Below are 23,350 nucleotides of genomic sequence, written 5' to 3' on the forward strand. Positions count from 1 at the left end.
GATTTGAAACTGTGAAATCATTCACAAACAAATAGAAGTACATAAAAATCGAACTTTGAAAATTCAGAGTGTACAGATGAATCACATTGACTCATAAATGTTAATCTTTTATTATCATTCCTTTAAATTCTGAGCTAGCACTGGACAAATGCTTTCAAATTGTTTATTGTCCTCTTCAGTTTATTAGTTAAATCTCACGTCACTGATGAGACAGTGTAAACAGCAGCCAGCCCATAGGGAATCTGGATACTGGGACTTAAGAAGGAAGGAGATGAGAGCTTTACTTGGATGCCTCCCATGCTGGCTCATTTGCTTCCTTCTCAGCCTTACATTTGCCAGCTTCCCACTGCCCTCTTAGTAAGGAGGCAGCTGCTGGCCAGGGAAGGCACAAAGTCTTGTTTGTTCATGCTGTGCCACCACTTGCAGCTACCAACCTTGGGCATCATTAATCAAAACTATGGTGGAGGTTTTCTGGCTTCCATCTCTCTCTGATCTCTGGGATCTTCCCCTATTTCCAGCATCTTCCCCTTCTTTCTGTCATTACTGTTTCTTTTTGGGACCTTTCTTTTCCTTTTCCATGGCTTTCTGGGCACCCAAGCTCATGTTTCCAAATTAAATGGTCCAGGTGCAGCAGCACACCATGTTATCAGCCTTGTAGCAGGTGATTCAGTTTCTTGTATCTCTGTCACTGGAGGATTGAGGACATGCAGCTTTTTATAAATCTGGTTATTATAAAAAAATTGCAGGTAGCCTGTACCAGTTGCATTTAGAAAGTAGCAGGCTTCTGCTCTAGAGTTCCAAATTCAGTTCTGAAAATGTACCTCTCTCCTCTGTCCCCACCTCCTACCTGAATGTCAATTTAGCATTCCTAATTAGAACTGTTTTTACCTAAAGCATTGGGATAAAGCAATAATAGGTAAAGAAAACAAAATGAAATTTATTGTATTAGAAGGATTTTCCCTGTATGTAAAATCTAGAGTGGTAAAATACTCACATTCATATCCAGAAAGGATTCAAATTTTCCATATTAAAGTTACCCTACTTCAAAGCAGAACAAATAAAGAAACAGAATGATTATAAATGTACACATGTATATAATTTAGGAAGTAGTTAGTTTAGTTTTTAATTCACATTAAAGGATGCAGATCAAATATGGAGTCTTTGGTCTGTATGAACTGCCAGAACTCTGCTAACTTAAATGAGACTCTGGAAACTCAAACTGTATTTGATTGCCAGGATTGGAACATTGAAAAAAATAAAATTGTTTCCTTTCTCTTAGTCCAGCTGAGCTGTATACTCAGTCAATAATTGTTATTGTTTAACCAGTGCCTGAAGTTTAGTAGTGTATAGTTGTGAGTTACATTATTTTTTTAAGTGATGGATGCCAGCACTTGTAAGTAAGGACTCAAGTTACAAATGCCTGCAGGAACTCAACAGAATACATTACTCTTAAATGCATTCCAAATGGGAGAAGGTAGCAGGAGAATGCCTGCTTTTTCTAGTTGTAAGATATTGCTAGTCTTGTTATTGATGGTTTCTTCTGCCATGAGAGGCAGGGATGCAAGATGACAGTGGCCATTATGTGAAGCTCTGTTACTGATAATAGCAGGATCTCGCCTCTGCTTATAGTTCAGAGTGCTTTTGGACTTGGAACACAAAATGGTGAAGTAAATCATTTGCCTCTTTCTGAATGCAAGACCTTGCCTCTCTGACTTGTAATGTTTTACTTTCCAGCTGTGCTGAATGATAGGTCTGCTACTGAGCCCAGAACAAGGAGTACTGGCCATTAACAGCCAAGTCATTAATAGACCTGATGAAATAGTCTTGTCAAAACTGCTGCAGTTTCAATGCCCGTGTTTTGGTGATACTAGGAAAGCTTAAATCGATGATGATAAGGTAATCTGAGAGTAACAGTGCAAATTGCAAACTTTTCTGCAGAGTAATTAAGTTTTTTAGAATGTGCTTATAGCCATATTTAGAGGCCTCCCTTTTTTTACAGCACAATTTTACATACAGCACAATTTTACATACAATATTGTCTTCACCCCATCAATACATTGTCAAAGCAAAAGGGTAGTCTCATTACAGAAGGTTTTTACCAAGAAAAGCCTCAATTTAATTTGGAAAAAAACCCCATATCTTTCTCTTCATCAGCAGGGCTTTGGTTTTGGGTTTTTTTTTCAGTGAATAACAGGAATATTCTGAAGGTTAAAGCTTTGAACATTAATGGCTATATGAAAAGTTTCCTAGACATGTAATTTAAAGAAAGTTGACTGACTAGATGATAGGAAGAAGTTTGAAAGGAGGACCTAATTTATAAATCACTTCCTAGGGCAAAACTACTCATGGGAGATTTTGATTTCAGGTTTGCTTCTACAGGGGAAAGAATATATACTTCTCACAATCCCCAGTTTTTTAAAGCTATTTCAAGATAATACATTTTTAATCCATTATCTAAATTATTAAACTAATTGAAGTTAACTGAGTTACTGATTTTATCAGGCTTTTTGTGGTTTTGGTGCACTGTTCATACTATTGCTGCAGGTTTGTAAATGCAGCTTTAAGCTTTTTCCAGTGGTCATTGTAGTATGAAGGCATATCATCACTCTTTTTGTCTTCAAAATATTATGCAGTGAACAATTCCAAATCCAAGGTTCAGCATCATAGTGGCCAAAAGGAGTTTTGCATTGTTCTGTGGTGAAGTACCTAATAAGTGAAGAACAGTAGTTATGTTACTTTTTATTTATGTTAATTTTGTGTATGATCTTACTGCTATAGCTTCTGCTACATTTGAAGACTTCCAAATCCGGCCCCATGCTCTGTTTGTTCATTCATATCGGGCTCCAGCCTTCTGTGACCATTGTGGAGAGATGCTCTGGGGGCTGGTGCGTCAGGGACTCAAATGTGAAGGTAAGCTGCGGTGAGATGTAATTTTTCAGTCTAAAGAAGAGACTTTTCCATTCTACTTCTGTGTGTTGTGTCTAATGCTGCTTTTAAATTAGTTGGAGACAGTAAGACCTGTCAAAGGAATTAACTGATTAAAGAACTTATCTTTTTGACTGCTCTGAGGCATCTTAGATATGGCTCTGTAACCTTGAGTGTAAAAAGCTTTGGTTGATATGTAGTTTTAAGAAAAGGCTGCATGTCTTACTCTTTCCTTACAATTTTTAATGAGCCTGTGTCTTGCACTAAGTCAGATTATTTAACTGAAATTACTGTCAATCCATATGAAGTTGTAATAGCTAATTTTCTCACTTTGCCACACCTGTTTGACTTCTGGTAGACTAAATCCAATAGAATATACCATTTGCAGTGAGACTTCCTTACCTTTCAAGTGCTGGTCATGGAAATTTCCTGCACTTTGAGACCATAAATTTTGAAAAATCAGAGAAAACCCACTGGTTGTAGATGTATCTATTTGGAGCTGATAACATTGTCTCTCTAACAATTTGCTAGAATAAAAAAGCAGGGTAGAGGGAAAAGTTTCATCAAATTTAAGGCTAATGTTTTTGAATTTGTGTTGTTTTTGAAAAATCCAAAATTACTTGCTTTTTTGACTAGTAAACCATAATGGGATGGTTTTAAATTTCTCTTTTCAGGATGTGGTCTGAACTACCATAAGAGATGTGCATTTAAAATTCCTAACAACTGCAGTGGTGTACGGAAAAGACGCCTGTCAAATGTGTCCCTGACAGGAGTCAGCACCATTCGGACAGTTTCTGCAGAGCCCTCGCCCAGTGTGACGGATGAAGCCCTTCTGGTATGGGATTCCCTAGCTGTAGAGGCCATGGGAGGAGCTGAGAAACAATGATATTTAGTGCTATAGAATCTGGTTTTGCCTGTTACAGACTACAGAGGAGGGTGGTATGTAAATTATAAATTAAGGGAAGGCATCTTGACGTAAAAGGGAGGTCACCAGCTTAAAGTATGTGGGTTTAAGGTATGTGTCACTTCTGATACTCCCAAGAGTCTCCTCATTTGTCAAGAATTAGGTTATTTTTAAAGGCCTAAAGCTGCCACCCATGCTAAATAAGTAGCTGGATCTTGAAGAATCTCTTCTGGAACTAGATGTTGAATTTCTTCTATATCGGACCATTATTTCCCTTGGCTTATTGACTAGGAAAGATTTGCCTCATTAGAGCACTGTGACCCAGACACCACAGCACTAAACTGGGTGTCTGTCACAGTCAGGTCTGTCCTTAGTTAGTTGGAGCCTGTGTGTTTGGCATATTTCTGGGTGTTCAGAAGAAAGTGGGAGAAATCTCCATTAGATCCTTAAATGGCTCTTTGTGGTGAATGTATTTATATGTCTGTATTTAGATGTGTAGAGGTATGTATAGGTGTACAGTATACACAAAAGCACATTAATATATGGTATACTTGTATATTCATTTATATATTAGTTTTCTGAAATGAAAGCAAAATGCTGATTGGAGTAAATGACCTATTTTTTACTTTTAGCATGTTTGTTCTTTTTAGCACTCATGGTCATAATATACTTGAATAGTTAAGATTTTACACAGTATATAAATGAATCCACTGCTAAGTGAAGGTTTTGAAAACCTTAAGGTTTAAAAGAGAGGAAAGAATTTATAAGTACACACAACAATTATCATGTTTTCCTCTCAATTAGAATATTAAACTTATTAAACTTGACATACTAAAAGGACACTATTGCAAATTATGTAGACATGGTGTTAGATGCAGTACCATCTATGAACCATAATTATGCACTTATGCTACTGATTATCATTAGTCTAAAGCTACTTGGAAATTAAGGTTAACATTATGAATCTGTATTTTTAATTGAAAAGCTGCATAAATGAGTAAGGTGCTTAAGTTCTCTAAACTACAGCAACAAATGTTTACAGATTAATCATAATTCTCAGCAGGTTGTTTCAGAAATTATTTAGTCCGAGACAGAAAATTTTGAGGAAGACTGGCCCTAATTCTTATCTCATTTTTTAAAAAAAAATTCTTAAAACTACTGTGTGAGTGAGCATCCTGGTATACCATCTAGAAATATTCACTTCACTGTACAGTTAAAGTGTAGCAAAAATTTTTCAATTTTGAAACATTTTAAATTGTATGATTGTTTTGTTTGCTGACACATTCTTACACAAAACACCTGTTTTGCAAAGCTATATATTTCAAAATGTTTGACAGCATTAAAATTGCCAGTGAAGAGATGCAGTAAGTATTGTCCATACTGCAGGTTATACTTCTCTGAGACCTTGTAAGCATTGGAGTCCCTGTGTTGATGATTCAGAACATCACACATGCTCACACACGTGCACGCCCAAAGAAAATATATTTGCAGTAGGTAAAGGGATGGGCCTGGAGAAATCCAGTAGTTTTCTTATCTCACTTTTATTTCATGAAATTCTGGTGTCATTTACCAGGGTTTTGGAAATGCTCTAACACATGGCTTCTGTATGTCTTTTTTTCTGTTTAGTTTTTTTTCCTTTAAATGTATTTCCATTCCCATCCTCCCACCCTGCTTTTTTTAAGTGGCATAAGCTTTGTCAGTTCTCATGTACCAGATCTGTCCTTTGGACTCATTTCTTCTACAGTGCTTATGAGATAAGTTTTATGGCAGTTCATATGGTGATGCCAAACAAGCCACGCACTTTGGAATGTCTTTCATTTTTCTACAGTGTGTGTGAATATACTGAAAAACATCAACTTTGTTCATTAAAGTGTACCATTCATTAATAATATTGATGTGTTACTTGAATCACTGCTAACAAAATATAATCCCTGTTATAGCTATCAGTTCTTCAAATAGGACTAAAATAAATGTATTTTTACCCCTAATTACCATGTAGAGTCAGAGCAGTTGAGAAAGAATAATTTCTGGAGATCTTTGATAGAAGATGTAATTATCAAACTGAGTTGTTTCTTTTTTTTTTGTTCATGCTGTGGGCACCTGATAGGAGACACAGCATGTAAACCTGCCTTCTGGAAAAATGGCATGTATAAAGTGAATAAGTTATGTCCTGTCTTTTGAAATTTTGTAATCTAAAAATATTTGAGGCAGGATAGTGTGGAATAATGCAAAATGTACCTATACTTTAATTATCCTTGCATAGGGAACCACAGAAACAGTTTCAGTTTGGGTATAAATGTTTTCATTACCGATAAAACATTTCATTTGAGCTGAAAATTGAATGGGAACTATATTTGAGTACAGCTTTAAAAATCTACCTCCAAGGAATAAAATCTTCTTTTGATTCTTAACTTACTAGTGTAAAACTCATCAACAGAAATACTAAAAACAAAGTAGAACTAGGAGGATACAATGCAACCCAGATTTTTAAGTCTCAGCTCAAATGCTGTTTTAAGCATTTATTCTATAAAAAAGAATGAGAGTATAATATGATCCTACATTCATGCTTGCTTCTAAAATAACATTATTTTCTGTCTTTTTCTCCCCCTTATTTCTTTGTTCTGTTTTTTTCTTCTTTCCAACTACCTGTCAGTCTCCTGTCAGCCCTGGCTATGAGGTATGTACTGAATTTACTCCCTACCATGCTATTAGCAGCATCCTCTTTTATGATTATCAGTATGAATTTGAAGGCATGCAGGAATTAAATCAGATTTCTTAAGTCCAGATTCCAAAGTGAAGATCATAATTCTTATGCTAAACAGTAAAATTGGTAAACATTAAAATATTTCAATACAAAAGTGACTTTTGCATTTGGTAGGCATCAAAGAGGTCATTGGTTAGACTAAAGCCTTATTTATATTGTAGTAACACATGGGGAAAAAAATTACCTTCACTTTTGGGACTTGGTAATTTGCTGGAGTAGAAAATAAACATTTTATTTTTAAGCTGAACAAACCTCACATTCAAATGCTCACCAGCATACACCATACTACCGTTGGGGGCAGCTCTTTCTTTCAGACTGTGGTGGAATTAAAAATTTTTTTTAAAGAATTTAAAAAAAAAAAAACCCAAACAGTCCAGGATTCTATATTTCTGTGGAAATAGCCATGAACATTGTACAAATAAGTTACAGCTCTATATGAAAAGAGTATCAAGTCTAAATAAAAAAAAAGAAGAAATATAAGTGGGTGATTCATTTCAAAGGTTGCTCTCTTTGACTTTCATATGGATTTTCTAAAGAAGTTTGGTTTGTGTTTAAAGTTTCAAAAGCTTTTGAAACTAAGAAGTGTTGGCATCTTTCCCTTGCAGCATGTGTTTGGGATGCACATTTTAAAAATACTACATTTTAGAAATACGACATAGTTAGTCTGAGGAATATTTTGTTGTGCTAAAATGAAGATTTCCATGGCCAAATAACTATTTCTTTGAAATAAATAACTTTATTTCCTCATCATAGGATGGCTTAGGTTGGAAGGGACCTTAACCATCCTATGTTTCCAGCTCTCTACAATGGTTAGGATCATCTTCCACTAGAGCAGTTGCTCAAAGCCCCACTGAACACTTGCAGGGATGAAGTTTCTATTTCTTTTTAAAACACATACATTCTTACTGTGTGGCCCAGAATTCCAGCTCCACAGAATATCCATAAAGCAATACAAACATGTATATATAAACCAGTTTTTGTAACATCTAAGATAATCGTGTTCTAAATAAAGTCGGATAAATGATGAGTCCACCAATCTGGATGATGGTGGTTTATCCTAAAGTAGCAGTAATTAAAGGTAGGTGTGGAAAAAAAAAGGTATTTGGAGGAAAAACAAAATTTTATTCTTCTTGTGAAAAGATGTTAGCTATCTATGGTTTTGCTTCAAACTATATTTATATGACACAATAGTATTTTATTTCTATTTTTTAATATATGTTTCCATTATTTTGGGAAGTTTTATTTGTGTTCTAGAAGTAACAAATATAGTAAGGTCATTTTATAAACACACCTGAAGTGATTTTTCAGAAAAAGTCTAGCTGAGCTTTGTTTTTAGAATAGGAATGATGTGTCTCATGGGGCATAGGTAAGTGGAATGTTACATATTATCTTTGCTTTTTGATGAAGAGTCGGGATTTACAGTTCTTTTTTGCTAAATAATTTAAAATTTAAAATGTGTATAGTTTTAGTTGAAAAGACTACTTATGTATCACTGACAGAATACAAAGCACCAGGTGTTGCTTGCCTCTGTAGATTTGTTATAAGCAGAGCTGGCTTGAGGCTTTTTAGCTATATATAGAAGAGTGATTCTGCAGAACTAGGACAGTAGATGCTCTGGGATGGAATTGTCTGGAGTCGTGGGTGGCCATTTTCTCTTTCTTCCCTCACACCCAACACTTAAAACAGACGCCCTTTTGTCTTAGCCCACTGAAATAAGGAGTCCTTGTTTCCAGTGACTCAGAAATAGCCCCTCTAAGAAGCCTTTGTTTTCCACTCTCCTACAGGAGATGCAGCTCCTTTTCCAAGTTCAGTCCCTACAGTCTTGTGCAGGGACTCCCTCCCCAGCTCACTGAACTGGAAAAAGAAAAGGCCCTTGAGGGAGGGAATAAGAAAGAGCTGGGGTGTTGCAGCTGAGGGCATCTTGGTGCCTTAAACCACTTCTAATTACAAGTCCTTTTCTAATGGCTGAAGTAGAGTTCATTAGACCAAAGATCCTCAAAGGCAAAATTAATATTTTCATTTGGAGGCACTTGAGTTAACTGTGAATTAATACTGTTCTGTTATGTTTATTCCTGTCACCCTCAAGTTATCTTTCCATGCTCCAGTGATACACACTGCACATTCCTCTCTGTCTGAATGGGAATTTGCTTTCATTGTGCCCATATGTTTAATAAAAACCCCTAAAGATAGAGCTCCTGGAGTTTGCTCCAAAATCTAGAGTTTATTTAAAAATAATAGGAGGTGAAATAGAGGCTTTGAGTAATTAAACTGATTAGTGCCAGATGCATCAGGTGAATACAGAGTCATGCACTAAACAGAACTAAGAATCGAGAACTCAGTGAATCGGACACTGAACATTGAATATAGGAATTTTAATTAATTCCGCAATCGTTTATGTATTTTTAAATTTTCTTGCCTTTTTACAATAACTTAAAATAGTTAAACAAATTAAAAGTCAAAATCAAAAAATATTTCAGATGTAATTCTCTTGAAGTGTTGCATATCTATGATATTCAAAGTGGTACATCTAAGGAAAATTAGGAACTAGGTTCTTGTAGTTTCTAAGTACTAGCAATATTGAAAATTGCCAAATGCTGCAGCACACATTTCATTTCCCTGTTGTATCTCTGAGACATCATTCATGATTATTTGGGTTATTGTGGATTGGTAAAACATCCCAAAATATTATTTTGAGGAATAATGGGAATCAACGCAACCTTTTATCTCCCATTACATGGTCTAGGTGTGTTCAATGGTGCTTTCCCTCCCTTCTAATATATAATCTTGTTTTTTTGTTTTGGTAACATAGTACTGCCCCCAAACTTACTGCAGGCCTCACCGAGTAGGTTTTTCTATATCTCCTCTGTCCAGACCCAAAACTTTCCAAACCAGTGTCTGTGGTTAAGCCTAAAGACATGTCAGTTATCCCTGATTTGGTAAGGATGGTATGTAGACAGTGACAGATGGGACACATTTATACAGGCATTGGGGGGGAAAATCCCCAAGATTTTATATGGTAGGATGAATCAGAATAGTGCAAAGACTATCTTAAGGGTTTTTATTGAACTATAATTTGGCTATGATACCTTTGTGTCATCATGTGTGCTTTTTCTTCCCTTTTTATTAGCTTTATTCAGCAAGCATAACGAAGCTGCCAGGTCTGGCTTCTGATGTGGGCATTCTAATACTGCATGATACTTCCATGGAAATAACTTATTAATTAATATACTTAAAATTATGAAGTACATGATACAAGACCAAACTAAACCTAATATTTTTTAATGAACTTGTGTCTATAAGATGCTGGAAAAAAAGCCTTGTACTATGTAAGTCTTATATGGCTGCTGGTACTAGCAAATCCAAAAAGAAAGGGCTTTTGTTTTGGGAATCCCCTGGTTCTGAGGAGTCAGCATAGTCCTACAATGCCTTCTGAAACCCAGTAATCTTCTATTGGTACTTTCCAAAATAAGGCAGGTTACAGACAGAGCATTCAAACCACTGTCTGCTGCTATTGATATCTGAGTAGAAGAACGGTGTATATAATAATAGCCATCTGTGGATAGTTTAATATTAAACAGCTTGTACTGAAGTCAGTTCTTTGATGTGTTTACACATGGGAAAGTGAAATGTTTTTCAGACCATAGCTATCTAACTGTGCTGCTTGTGGGATTAAATCATACACTTGACTTGGAGAGGAGTGCAAGAAGCCTTAAAAGACAACACAGTTGATTGCAGTCTAAGTGTGGTGTTTCAGTATATTTAACTGAAGATTTCTTTCTTTGAATTCACTTAATTGCAGTCACATAGTTTAATTTGTAAAAGAAAGTCAACATTTGCATTGCATTAAAAACAGAGTTCCTGTGGTTACATAGATATCTAGCATCTCACTTGACAGTAGCTTCCTGTGAGGAAATTGTGTGTGAACATATTAAGGCTTTATCCTCCGCCTTTAATATGGGAAGGAAATGCATGTTTCAACAAGTCTGTTTCAACACTAAAAATGAAACTTCATTCAAACAGTTACTGCTGTTTGTTTATTTAAAATAGACATCACTTTTCTCTGTTGTCCAAGTAAATAAAAATCCCTAGATTGTAAAATTTATTCTTTTGTTGAGGCAAACATTTCAATATTTTAGGAATACTTTTGTTATTTCTGATTGAATATCTCAGTGTAAACTATAGGAATAATGTTGCAACACTTCTTAGATGTTGAGCCTGCAAAAGGTTTGCACTTCTTTGTGTAAGTTTTGAACAAAACCAAATATTTAGTATAGGTTGTGTAGCCTGTTCTCTTCTGAGTGAAGGTTACTGACTTGAGCATGTTTCCACAAGCATGATTGCCAAAATGGAAGTAGTTGTTTTCTGGCTCTTACAGAACATGAAGGTTTTGGTAAAGCTTTTCAGAATCCCTGGGATGTATTTGTGGGATTGTCAAAACCTTTTTCAAAGGGGTGAGGCAAACAGCAGTCTCTCTTACGTTTTGGACTAGTCCATGCATCTGGATTGCAGAGCTGGTCCTTGTCTTTGTTCCCAAGAGCCCACTGGGTCCGAGCAGTCAGCTTTTATTGCTTCCCATTAGTCCCTTCAGCATCTCCCTACAGTTTCTTTCACTTCTGTGCCTGGAAGGAATAGATGTGAATGCTGCATGATGGTCAAACTCATCCAGGTAATAGGAGCAGCTTAATCCATTGGTGGGGAAATCAGTATTTATTTCAGTTTCTTAATTGCAGTGTAATTTTGCAGTGTATTTGGACAAGGTAGAAAAGACAGGAAAGATCTGCTGAGCTATTTTTACCTTTGGGGGATTGTCTTCTTCCTGCAGTGACTGTACAATGATTTAATGCTTCTGGCTAATGTGGACAAATTGTTGTGTCTTCTAGTAGCTTTCAATAAAGCTCACCAGAACTCACATGAGGGGCTTCAATGTGTTCCAAAAATTCAAAGAAATTGAACAAGAAGATGAAGAAGCAAGCCATCAGTTAAATAAAAGTCATGGGGAGTACCCCATGCTGGGGAAAAGATTGGCACATCTGCCTTCTTGGAATTAAAAAACCAAAAAAAACCTAAACGTTTTCTTTTTTTTCCCCCAAATTAAGAGTAAGAAAACTGGATTCTATTAGATATTGTCACAGTTAAAGCATTATTGAAGTATCTGGATGTGATCAGTGTCACTGGCTTAGTCAGACCGTCCAGTATTCAGTACATGCACACATTTCTTGGTGTTAGTTGTCACCTGAAAAATCATACTCTTGAGCTCTTAAAGTATAGATTACCTTGCTGGGATGATTGTTCTAAAGGACTATTTAGTATTTGGAACTGTGCAGGCTGTTAGTTTCCATGGTGTAATCTGGTTAAGCAATCATTTCCTGGGAAGTTTCCAGACCTGCTGAGTCAGTAGTCTGGCTGGCTACCAGGAAAAACTCATTTATCTTTCTAACAAACGGAGGAGGTGCTTTGTGGAGGAGATGCTTGCTTTTCCAGTGAAAATAGTATAGTTCCTGGTTTCCTATGCTTTCAGGGGCTTAACCTTGTGGCATCTGATGCTGGGAGAGCTAGAAGTTAGAGTTGAGGGATCTTGACAGGACTTTCAGACAATATTGGGAGGAGAAGCTTATCTGGCAAGAGAGAGGAGGTGCTCCTCCTAATCAATCAGTCATCAGAGGGTGTGGAAGATGCTCCAGCTGCTGCTGCCATGAGTTATCTGTCACCAGCTGCCCTTCCCCTGCTACCTTTGAGCAGGACCCAGGGGGCACATTGCCTCTGGCTGCAAGAGGGAGGGAATGGAGTCAGGCATATCAGGACTGGGCATACAGGAGTGAGACCAGATCCATGAATTCTGATGTCTTTTCTAGCATGGGAGAAGGTAAAACTTGGCTTTACCTCTTGACCTTAAGTCACTGTAAGTTGAGGATTGCTGGTGCCTTACATGGTGTGCTACAGTACTGGCACATAGCAGCCCAGCACTTGTGGAATGGCAAAGAAAAGCTGATATACTTTTCTCTATAAATTTGACTTGAAGACTGACATCTAGCAGTAGGTTTTCCAGTGTTATATGTTTTGTTTAGTATGCATTACTGCTTGAGCTGTAGAGAACACTTATGAATTACTAACAAAAGCTTAGTTAATTGTCTGTTCAGGAACACAACTTTGCAGCCATGTGAAATGAGACTTGAAGTAATTATTTCAGAAATATAACTGTGCATTGACTAATACAAATTTTGAGAAAAAACCCCCATACCAAACAACACAACAAAAGCTTTATTAATCATAAGTCTATTTGATCAAGGCTGATGGTATGATGAGTAACTGTTTCAGAGTTATCTCAGAAACAATCAACTCAATGTAGAGCATCTAGAATTCACTTTTTGTTCAACCTGACATTTTCTCAGAAACATACACTAGCACATTAAAACTGAAAAATTTGCCATCAATCTGAACAAAAAAAAGCAAATAATTTGCCCCATACTTGTACTGTACCACACCTGAGATTTGATCAGACATCTAGGTCAGAGCCAAAGCTGTAGGGAAGACTGTCTTCCTCTGTTAAACATAACTGCCCAAGATTAGTCTCAGTACATTTCAGCAACACAGCTGAAGTTTCTAAAATCTGCAAGACATTTGGTGAGGAAAACAGCCAAACCAGTTTTCTAAAATCTTTTAAGCATGAAGTCACCTAGGTATAAATAATTTGGACTTTGCAATATTCGGTAGCCAAAATAATTTTTGATTAGGCAGAATTTGAAAAATGAAGGCAAAGAGTGATCATAGAAAATAGGTTTAATTTAGATTATATTAGTCGGGATTCTAAGACAGATGATAGCATTAGGAGATATTTGAATCACTTTTACTGCAGGCAAGGGTAAGTTTGTCAAGAAATAGCTCTAGTGATAAGAAAGGTAAACTGAAATATTAGTTTGTTGCAGTGACATAATGAAAGCAATCATTAGAACTCTTTTCCTTACCCAGTCTCACTCCTTTTCAGTTAAACTTCATTTTAAGAGACTAGCATCACTACATGTCCACCAAATGTCTATTGCAAGTAGTGATTAGAAGTAAGAACCCTTTAGGATTTTTTTTATTCAAAAAGAAAATATGTACATTAAATTGTAGTATGTCACAAGTAAAACTCTTCTTGTGGCCACTGAAGAGCAAACTCAGGGCTAACTTTCTGGTCATAGGGTAGGGTTGAGGCTGTAACTTGTAAGGCACTGAACTAGGACTATGAGCTAGCATCAGTCTGGACCAAAATTGTTTCTATTCTACACAGGCATAAAACTCTGAGAACTGCATTTCTGTTTCTCACTGCTCCTTGTGAGCTTTGCCCCGTCCACAGACACTGAGGGCTGTAATTTCCTACCAGCTGAGCAATGCAGTTTGTGCAGAATATGTGGCTCATTCTTCTGTCCTGATGGTCTTCTGCCTTCCCTTTTGCAGCCTGTCCATGTTGACTTCATAAAACTTAGTGCAATCTGCCTTAGAAATATTAGGTGAATTTTATGAGTAGGTAATAAATATGGGAGAAATTTTATCTCAAATTGAGACTAATTAATTGTTTGGATTTTTTTAATATGCACAAGTGCTTTGCAGAGCATGAAGATTTAAACCTCAGGAAGTAATAAACCCATAATATCAGAGTATGTACTCAGAGTTTTTCCAATTTTATTTGTGATAAAGAAAAGACAGATGCTTTCTTCTTTCAATCTAGTTTCTTTGTGGTAGCCATATGTACCTGGCTCATACAACGTATTTTGCATATTTTTCCTTTATTTGAAAGGACTGTGTTAGTACAGTGGATCTTTATGCCTCTTGGAAAAGACACCTAATTCTACAGTATAATCAAAGAATTCATCTTTGCAGCAAGAAATTTTTTTGAACTTTGTAAGGAAGAAATTTTTTTTCCCCCCATGGTAAATACATTGTGAAGGCAAAGCCAGAAACTAATTCCTTAGGTGGTTCTACCATTAAAATGGCTTCACAATTCCTCTTTACTCCAAAAGATAGAAGCATACAAAAATGTATTTTTCTATATTTTCATGACTGGGAAATAGTAATCAGATGGAGGAATTTCTATAGCATTATGTATTTGAATCTGAGCAGTGTTTCAAGTTAATGTCTACGTGAAGCTTCAGCTACTACAGTTTTTGAACAGTGCAGGCTCACTCTGAGGGATTTGTTTTCTGGTGTTCAGTTATCTGATTATTTGTGGATGATAATGAGAAGGTGTTTTAAATAATCAAGCTGCATTTTCTCTTTTTTTTTCTCTTTTTTTTTCTTTTTTTCTCTCTTATTTCAGTGTTAATTGTGGGTGTAGTTTGGTTGTTTCTCAACAGCAAGTATTAGAAGAAAGCAGTTTTCTAGGCGAGTTGTTTTCTAGGTCAATTATCATAAGTACATCTAAATTTAATAGAGAAAATATGGTAACTCATTTATTCCAGAAATTCTTTGGATTTCATGCCTTAAACTGTGTGTCTCACAAATATATATATAGATATATACACACAGATACACATATATATATACATATACATAATAGGTATTTAAAAGGATATGTGTGTGTATATATACACACACACCTTTAAATACCTGTTGTGATCTATTGTGCATAATCTAAATGTAGTAAGGTTAGCAATAGCAAAAATTATAAAGAAATATTTTTCTATCATTAACTTACATCCTACATGCACACAGAATAACATAATAATTTTTTAATGTTTATACAAAAATGCAGCCTTTAAAAGTTACTTTTGATGTAAAACAGAAAATAAGAGGTAAAAATGGTTTTTATCAGAATGTAAAATTCTTTTCTGAGAAATTTTGATGAGCATTTTAATTTTGATTTTTTTTTTATAAAAACCTGCTTCAGTCACAACTCAAAGTATATGATAGTAGTGTTGGCAAAAGGGTTGTTCAGTACCATTCAAATTTTTCATAAGCAGTCTGAGAGGGGCATGATGCATGTTCTATTAGTGTTTAAAGGCACTTACATGACTTTTTATGACATATGACAGTATTATTGAAGAGAGGGAATATATGAATATGATATTCTTTAAAAAATGAATACAAAACTCCTTTTTATGTATTTTACAGCAAAAGACACCATCAGAATCATACACGGGGCGAGAGAAGAGGTCGAACTCACAGTCCTACATTGGACGGCCTATTCAACTAGACAAGATTTTACTGTCTAAAGTTAAAGTGCCTCATACTTTTGTCATCCACTCCTACACACGTCCAACAGTTTGCCAGTACTGCAAGAAGCTTCTCAAAGGGCTTTTTAGACAGGGTTTGCAGTGCAAAGGTAAGTAAATATCCTTTAGGAACATAAAAGCTAAGCATAATAAAATTAATAAATTAGTGTTTGAGTGGTTACTATGTAGCCTTATTCATGATTTCCTCACTAAACTGTCTGCATGTAGGCACATGTACAATTACACTGGATTAAGCTGCAGTCAAAATTACAGTAATTGGTGTTCTGTAGGAGCTGGCTGCGTGGCTGTTCATTCTTACCCTTTGGTGTATGTGCAGTAGCTCACATTTTTCATTCAGGTGTAAATGATCTTGTATTTGACATAGGGGAACCTGTGCTTACAGCAGAATAGTTAACATAATGGACTATATTCTTATCTTCATTGTTGTTGATCTACAAAGTCCTGTGTGGAAATTGAAGAAGCATATGCCTGAGCCTCAGCAGCTCAGTGCTTTGGGGAAGTTGTAATGGAAGTAAAATACGATGGGGTTATATGAGAATTTAAACCCACATTTTTTGTGTGACTAATGTGCTCTCAAGTGTCATGGCATTGTGTACCTTAGTAGGTGCTGAAGTGAGTCAGGCCCCTTGGATTGTAGCCTAGATTGCTGGCTCACCTTAGCCAGCCTTAGCCAGTAAATACAAAGCATTGTGCATGCTATGGGGTTGGAATGGCGGCTAATGGAGGCTTAAAATCACCTTCCTTCTATTACAATAAATAATAACTATCATAAAATGAATCAGTATACTTTGTGTTACTTCTCTAAACTCTGCAAAATTCAAAGTTGCATTAATTTAGCTTAAGGTGTGATTCTGATGCAATTTAACTAAAATAAAATATCTATCAAAGCATCACCTATTTCAGTTAATTTTGAATCCTGGTGATCTAAGCAAATATTAACCTAATTGAAAAAAAAATTAATATTTATCTGTAGTTTGGCACTCCTGTACCTCTAGTTGGTGTTTGGATCAATCATAAATAATTGCAAGGTATGGACAGCCTTAGAATATTTTTTCTTTTTGTCTCTGGTTTTCCTGGTGTGTTAATAACTTACAACTCTTAGTTTAGGTAAAATGTGTTCATAAGCCAAAAGAAAACAATTCCCATGACATATAGTGAAGTGCTACTTACACATATGGAAGAAGTAAAAAAAAAAAATTTGAAAAATAGGGAAAGGACTGAAGGAACCCATAGTTGGAAGCTGTCCAGAAGTTGCCTTGTGATGTAAAAAACCAAATATTTTGTTTTGTGATGTAAAAACCAAAAAATTTCTTAAAATTGTTGACTAGGGTTCTCCTGTTTCAATTTTCAGTCATCAGTATTTCCTATGTAGTCAGTTCCTTAAACTGCAACTGATACACTGCAGCCCATTCTGCTTCTTTCACTGGAAAGGCAGCTCTGGCTTTGGAGCCAGGCACTTGTGTCTCCTCATTACTTGCCTAGATGAGCTGAGCACCACTTTGGCTGCTGTAGTGCTGTTGCACCCAGCTACCCTTGGAAAAGCATTTTTTCCCCTCAGAAATGTGCTTCTAGCATCTTCATCCTGTCCCTTCCACTGACAGGCAGCATGGAGCCAGGCTAGTGCACACTCTCTGAACATACGACTTGTATTAATGAAATGATAGGGCCTAATAGCTATAGGCTGGGTAGCAGGGAAAATATAATTGTGTCACTGAAAAAGAAATAATTTGGCTGTTTCCCTTTTTCACTTACCAGATTGTAGATTCAACTGTCACAAACGCTGTGCTCCAAAAGTGCCAAATAACTGCCTGGGGGAAGTTGCCATTAATGGAGGTAAGTTGCATTTACAATTGTTTCTGTCATTGTTTAAACCATCAGTTAAATAAAAGAAATGTAAAACTGTGACGTGTACAAACACACATTTTTCCATTGCTTGGGAGTGGTCTTTCCTCTGCAATATTTCTGTTGTATGTTGAAGATGAAGTGTGGGAGGAATGCTGCAAGTAGCTCATACACCATCCTTTAGGAGGGTTTCTTCCAAAAGGGTAGCACTGGCAGACAGGCTAAGCTCTGCCATGGAGGTGATGTCAGCAGCAAAATGGCCCCGTGATAACACCTGGTAAATGCAGAATGCCAGAGGAAAGCCAAGCATGTGAGAAGTTGGCGCTCACCTGTCAGCTAGAAGCACAACATGTTCTTGTATTGGGAGTGGAGAAAAAAGTGGTTAAGGATGATCTTCCTGAGAAGGAAAAACATACCTAGAAGGACTAGGAATGCCCTTCAGAAAAAAAATCTGCCATTCACTGGTGGCATAAAACTAATCATACCAGCTGCCACAAATCAGGTCTTGACTATCTGCTGATTTTCCCATGCATGTGCTGCTGGTGTTTGAGTTAAGTATAAGGGTGTATGGGTAGGCTTGACAGACAGTACTGGAGAAAAAGGAGTGACTGTAGATGAGTTGTTGATTGCCTTGAAAATGTCACTTTCCTGTGTGATAAGGGAATGAGAAATGTGGTGAAGTGCTCACTTTCTGATGTATATTACTGTGTTGTCAGCCTAAACTGCTTCTGAGGTTAAGTATTACCTTATGCTGCCTTCTTTTTCCTTTAAATCAGTGGTCTACTTTATTGAAGGCATATCAAGAAAGTCCAAAATTAGGAACATTAACTAATATTTTTCACAGTATTTCTCATAGTAGTGTTACTGTATCACTATGAAGTTTTTATGTTTAGTAGGAAAATTCCTACAGGTACTAAGTATTCCACTTGAAATGTAACAAAGTGCATGATTTTCTGCAAAGTAGATGATGTCTTCCTATTGAATGTCCTTTCTGATGCACTTCTCATTGGACTCTTGGAGTCACTGTTTTTTTTTCTTTTTTTTAGTCTTGCACCATTTATACCTCACTTAACCATCAACCATCCCACAACGCAACTATTTCTTCAGGAGTGCAAGTAATGTTGCTAATGGAAATTTGTGGTTTGGTTTTCAAAAACTAAAATATACACTATGAAACGTTAATTCCATTGATAGGAGTGTAAAGTTTGCCCTGAGATTTGTAGTCAGAGAAAGTAACTAAATCTCATAAATAAACATTTTTCCACATAGATGCAGTTTTAGAGAGAAGTGATTGATCTAAAGTGCTGTGAAAAGACAGGAAGGAACATAAATTTTGTTTCTGCACAATGGAACTAAAGGAACAAATTTTACATTTGTTTCTGAATTACTCCTCCAAATTCCCCCTTTCCATCTGAGGCAGGTGTATTTCATCCCTACAACACACCCCCTCTGCCCTCTCCCCACCTTTGCTACACAAGCAACACCCTACTTTTGTTTGAACTTTCCTCCTGAACACGTGAATCTGATGCTGAGCTCATGGGAAGTGATAGTTTGTCTCAGGACAGCTTGTGCGGAGTCACTTGGGGTGAGAACACATATTCTGGGCTTATTCCAAGTATATTCCTTGAAGATTGCAATCTTAAAATTTATAGAACTTGGCATTTATACACCAAATAATATTCTTAGTATGGTATACATAGAATCCTTATAGAACTCTGAATTGTGTGTCCTGAATGACTGATAGAGGGTCCCTGGGATTAGCAAGGGCAATTTTATCTTGTATCCCATTTGTATTTCCTCAGTAATTTGGTTCACATTATTTTCAAACTTAATAAACAAAATACAGTATCTGTCATTTTGTCCATCTGCTGTGTGATGCATCTTCCCTGAAATAGTAAGTGAAAGAAGAGTTGAGTAATGAAATTTCAAGTGTGGTCCCATTAGTAAATGCATTATATACAGAATGTAAGGAGTTATTTTTAACTAATTGCAGGCTTATTAAAAATAGGTATTTTAAAAGTGTTGTAGGAATAACAAAGAGAGAGAGAGAGCTTTGCACTGTGGAGTATCATTCATGACTGAATGACTGGTTCTGCTAGAGATGAAGTATGTGTCTCTTAATCACACATCAGTAGTTGATATCCAAATATCTTGAGACTACTGTACATGAAAACAAACTTTTCTGATGTGTCCTTCTAATTTCAGTGAAATGCCATCAATTCCAAACATTTTGCTGTCAGACAATTCAATATGCTTCTTCTTGTGTTACACTGGCTGTCAAGAACCTTCCTCCACACAATTAGGCAAAAGTTGCTAGGAGAAACTATTTGATGTGTTCCATGTGATTTTAACCTTACTTCAAATTTCTGAAACATTGCAACATCCCAGAGAAACCAATGATGTCTTTACCCTCTGACTGGACTAATGATATTATATTCCAAATAAACCCATTCACAAGCAACAATGCAACAAAAAATTGTTTCTTACTCTGATCTTGCTTAGGCATATTTAATTTGGAAACAGGAAAGTTTAATATAATTTAAATGTAAGATGGATGGTGCTATTAATGCTATGCCATAGTCAAATCAGTTAAACCCTAAGACTTTAGTTTTGGTACTTGTTTAGTATTTCTTTTCTAATGGCAGGGAGCACTGTTTCAGTGATATTGATGATTGTGCTGTTTTGTGCAGACTTCACAGAAGACACTGTTCCTGTGCAAAGGAATATACAGTTCACATGATAAGTAATTGTCTACTTATATTGTATAGATGCAGGCTATAGACTTCCAAAGAGAACTTGAGTTTTTTGGAAGCTTAACATGTGCCAGGATGTCGTAGTTGGAGTATCACATGTTTTTAGATAATAACTTGAAATTGTATTCCAGACCTTCTTAGTCCTGGGGCTGAGTCTGATGTGGTTATGGAAGAAGGGAGTGATGACAATGACAGTGAAAGAAACAGTGGCTTTATAGATGACATGGAAGAATCTATGGCTCAGGATTCAGAGATGTCAATGACAGGATGCCATAGTGACAATGGAGAAATGCAGGATGCTGATCTGGATCACGATGAATCTAACAGGATGATCAGGTGAGCTGGGGAATGAGTGTACCTTCCATCTTCCTTTGTATTTATTTGTACAAATCATGTCTAGGGCTCAAGGGGGAATATACACAGTCACTGTTCTCACTCATTTAGAATGGGGAATGCTGGTGAAATGTAGTGAGACTGCTTCACTGATTATATGCATTTGTAATTTAAGAGAAGCTTTATTGTCAAGTTGAAGTAGCATTTGAAAACTTATGCAAAAGTAGTTCTTACAGGTCTGTTCTCATATGAAAATGATGTGAACCTATTTGTGCATAATTACTAGTAAAATATTTATTTATTGTTTACTTAATTTCCAAGGCATTCTTTCCCTGGTTTAACAGTGCAGTGCCTTGACATTTAGATAAATAAACAAAATGTGTAAGTGGCTATGGTATAATTGGATCTAGATTTTTGTATTTTTAGATGCCTTTATTAAGAAGGAAAGTTTGACAAACTTAAAGTAGTAATTTGAAGCAAGTTAAAAAATAGTGTTTTGAAATGACTGTTCAGGAAAGAAAACAGGAACTGAGTTGTGCAGTGCACCTCAGAAGTGAATTAAGAAGAAACATTGACTTATTGGAACTGTCCAAATAGTATGGAAAAAATAGGGATTATTCCTTATAACTAATGAGGAACTTAAATGAGGAACATCAATGAGGAAATTTAGGGAACCTAAAATGAATTAAGGAAATTTCAACTGTAATTTCCTTGATGCAAGGGGTCTATAACTTATAAAACATTTTTCTTTCACATGTCTGACTTGCAATTTCCTCTTTTATTTTGCTTGTTGGGAGTCTCTCTCAGTAATATGTTCTTATTTCTTATTTATGTTCCCTTATTTCTGTGTTGCTGTCATACACCTGTTGCACTGATAGAAGGCAATCCATTTCAACAATGCACGGTTTTACTTCATGCAGCAGTAAACTACTTCTATATTTATCTGCATAGATAGGTATGATATATGTGTGATGTATAGACACCTTGTATCATTGGATTATGGGCCTGTGCTTAGATCACTAAATCATTGTCACAGAACATCGTAAATTTCCAAGTTTTATGAAGCAGACAGCATTGCAAGTTTTCAAAATAAAAATACCCAATTGTGCTAATAAAACATTTATAACTAAGGTACAGGTTTTACTTATGTAAGAGAGATTCCTCCAGTAGTACCTCTCTGCACTTATTTCTAAGGGTAGTTTCTGTATCCATGGATATTTTTTAAGTGATCTATATAAGGCAAAAATATATATAAAAAATAACCTCTTGTCAGCCCAGACAAGAATAGCTGAATAGAAACTGCAGATAGTTAAATGATTTTTAGGCAGAAAAGAGATATTAACTGTATGTTATATATTTAATTAAACTTTCAGACAGTGCTTTCTGCATTTTGATGGGAAACTACCAATTCATAAAGCTTATTTCCAGGATGCATTACAGCGAAGCAGGGCCATCTGCAGACATCTACAGTCACAACAACTTTGGGAAATTAACATATTATTCTTTTCCTAACTACTATCAGCCCTTTTTTGTTGGAGTTGTTGCACCAATAGCTTTGCTAGCAGGGCATAATACAGAAGCAGTGCTGTGCTCTGTTTTCACAATGCAGCATCACTGTTTAAATTTCTGCCAGAAACAGCCAAGTATTCATGTCTAGGACTGAACAGATTGAGTCCATATTCCATTACACAGAATCTACTTTAGGAGTTGCTAACTCTAACAGCAAGGATGATGGGCTAGGTTGTCTCTGGTTACTACCAGATTTTATCTGCTGGTGCTATCAGGCATGCTGTCACATTCCCATGGCTTCCCAGCTTACTGTGTGTTGGCTGAATGGTAGAAAGTTGCAGTGTGCGTACCCTACAAGGCAATAGGGTTTCACCTTAAGTCTTTGACCGTAGAGTAGCTTAAATCTCTTTCTCTGAGAGGTTCCAGTAGATTCTCTGCTGTGCCTGGCCAGGGTATGTGCAGCTGGGCAGCTGACATGTTTTCTACTCTGTAAAGTAGCATCACTCCATTGTGTGTTTGAGCCCAGGCAAGATCACAGGACAGTGATCTGATGGACAGTGTCTGTGTAGGTTATGAGAGATTCAAGATCAAGTACTGCTCTGAATCATGGATAGCACAAGCTTGAGCAGTGCTCCCAGAGCCTAGCTAAGGCCCTAGTCATTTGCCCATTTTCTTAGCTCATCTTTAGAAATATTTTGGAATAGTGTATGTAAGCCTTCAGACGTTCCCTTGGTGTAGCATTACAGCCTTTTTTCTTTGTAATCTCAAGATAATTTGAATGACAAAACAAAACAGTGTACAAACCAGGTCAGCTAACAATGATAAAAATAAATGTGGATATTTTCTATGTGTGTGTATACATGTATTCTGATTTTAAAGGTTTTTTTCCTTTCTGTCGAAAGTTATCTTCTTTTTAAAAGCCTTTAATGATTTATTCTTAAGCCCTTCAACCAGCAACAATATTCCATTAATGAGAGTGGTACAGTCTGTGAAGCACACAAAAAGGAGAAGTAGCACAGTAATGAAGGAGGGTTGGATGGTTCACTATACAAGCAAGGACACACTGGTAAGAATCGTTACAGAAGACCTGTCTTCCAGTAAATGTTATGTT

The 23,350-nt window shown here is 36.3% G+C and overlaps 1 protein-coding gene across 2 annotated transcripts in view; it reads left to right on the forward strand.

Moving 5' to 3' along the window:
• PRKD1 (protein kinase D1) overlaps positions 1–23,350 on the forward strand; it is a 112,675-nt gene that overhangs the window by 67,431 nt on the left and 21,894 nt on the right. Inside the window, exons 3-9 of one of the 2 annotated variants that reach the window (XM_071426977.1) lie at positions 2,779–2,910; positions 3,600–3,760; positions 6,483–6,506; positions 15,681–15,891; positions 17,558–17,635; positions 20,529–20,733; positions 23,182–23,305. In XM_071426977.1, coding sequence (XP_071283078.1) covers positions 2,779–2,910; positions 3,600–3,760; positions 6,483–6,506; positions 15,681–15,891; positions 17,558–17,635; positions 20,529–20,733; positions 23,182–23,305 — 935 coding nt within the window. The remainder of the gene's footprint in view (positions 1–2,778; positions 2,911–3,599; positions 3,761–6,482; positions 6,507–15,680; positions 15,892–17,557; positions 17,636–20,528; positions 20,734–23,181; positions 23,306–23,350) is intronic. The other variant, XM_071426978.1, reaches the window with a different exon arrangement.

This window comes from Agelaius tricolor, unplaced genomic scaffold (genome assembly GCF_023055355.1).
Source record: "Agelaius tricolor isolate 1412-34295 unplaced genomic scaffold, bAgeTri1.0.p SCAF_5, whole genome shotgun sequence".
In the NCBI taxonomy this organism is placed as follows: Eukaryota; Metazoa; Chordata; class Aves; order Passeriformes; family Icteridae; genus Agelaius; species Agelaius tricolor.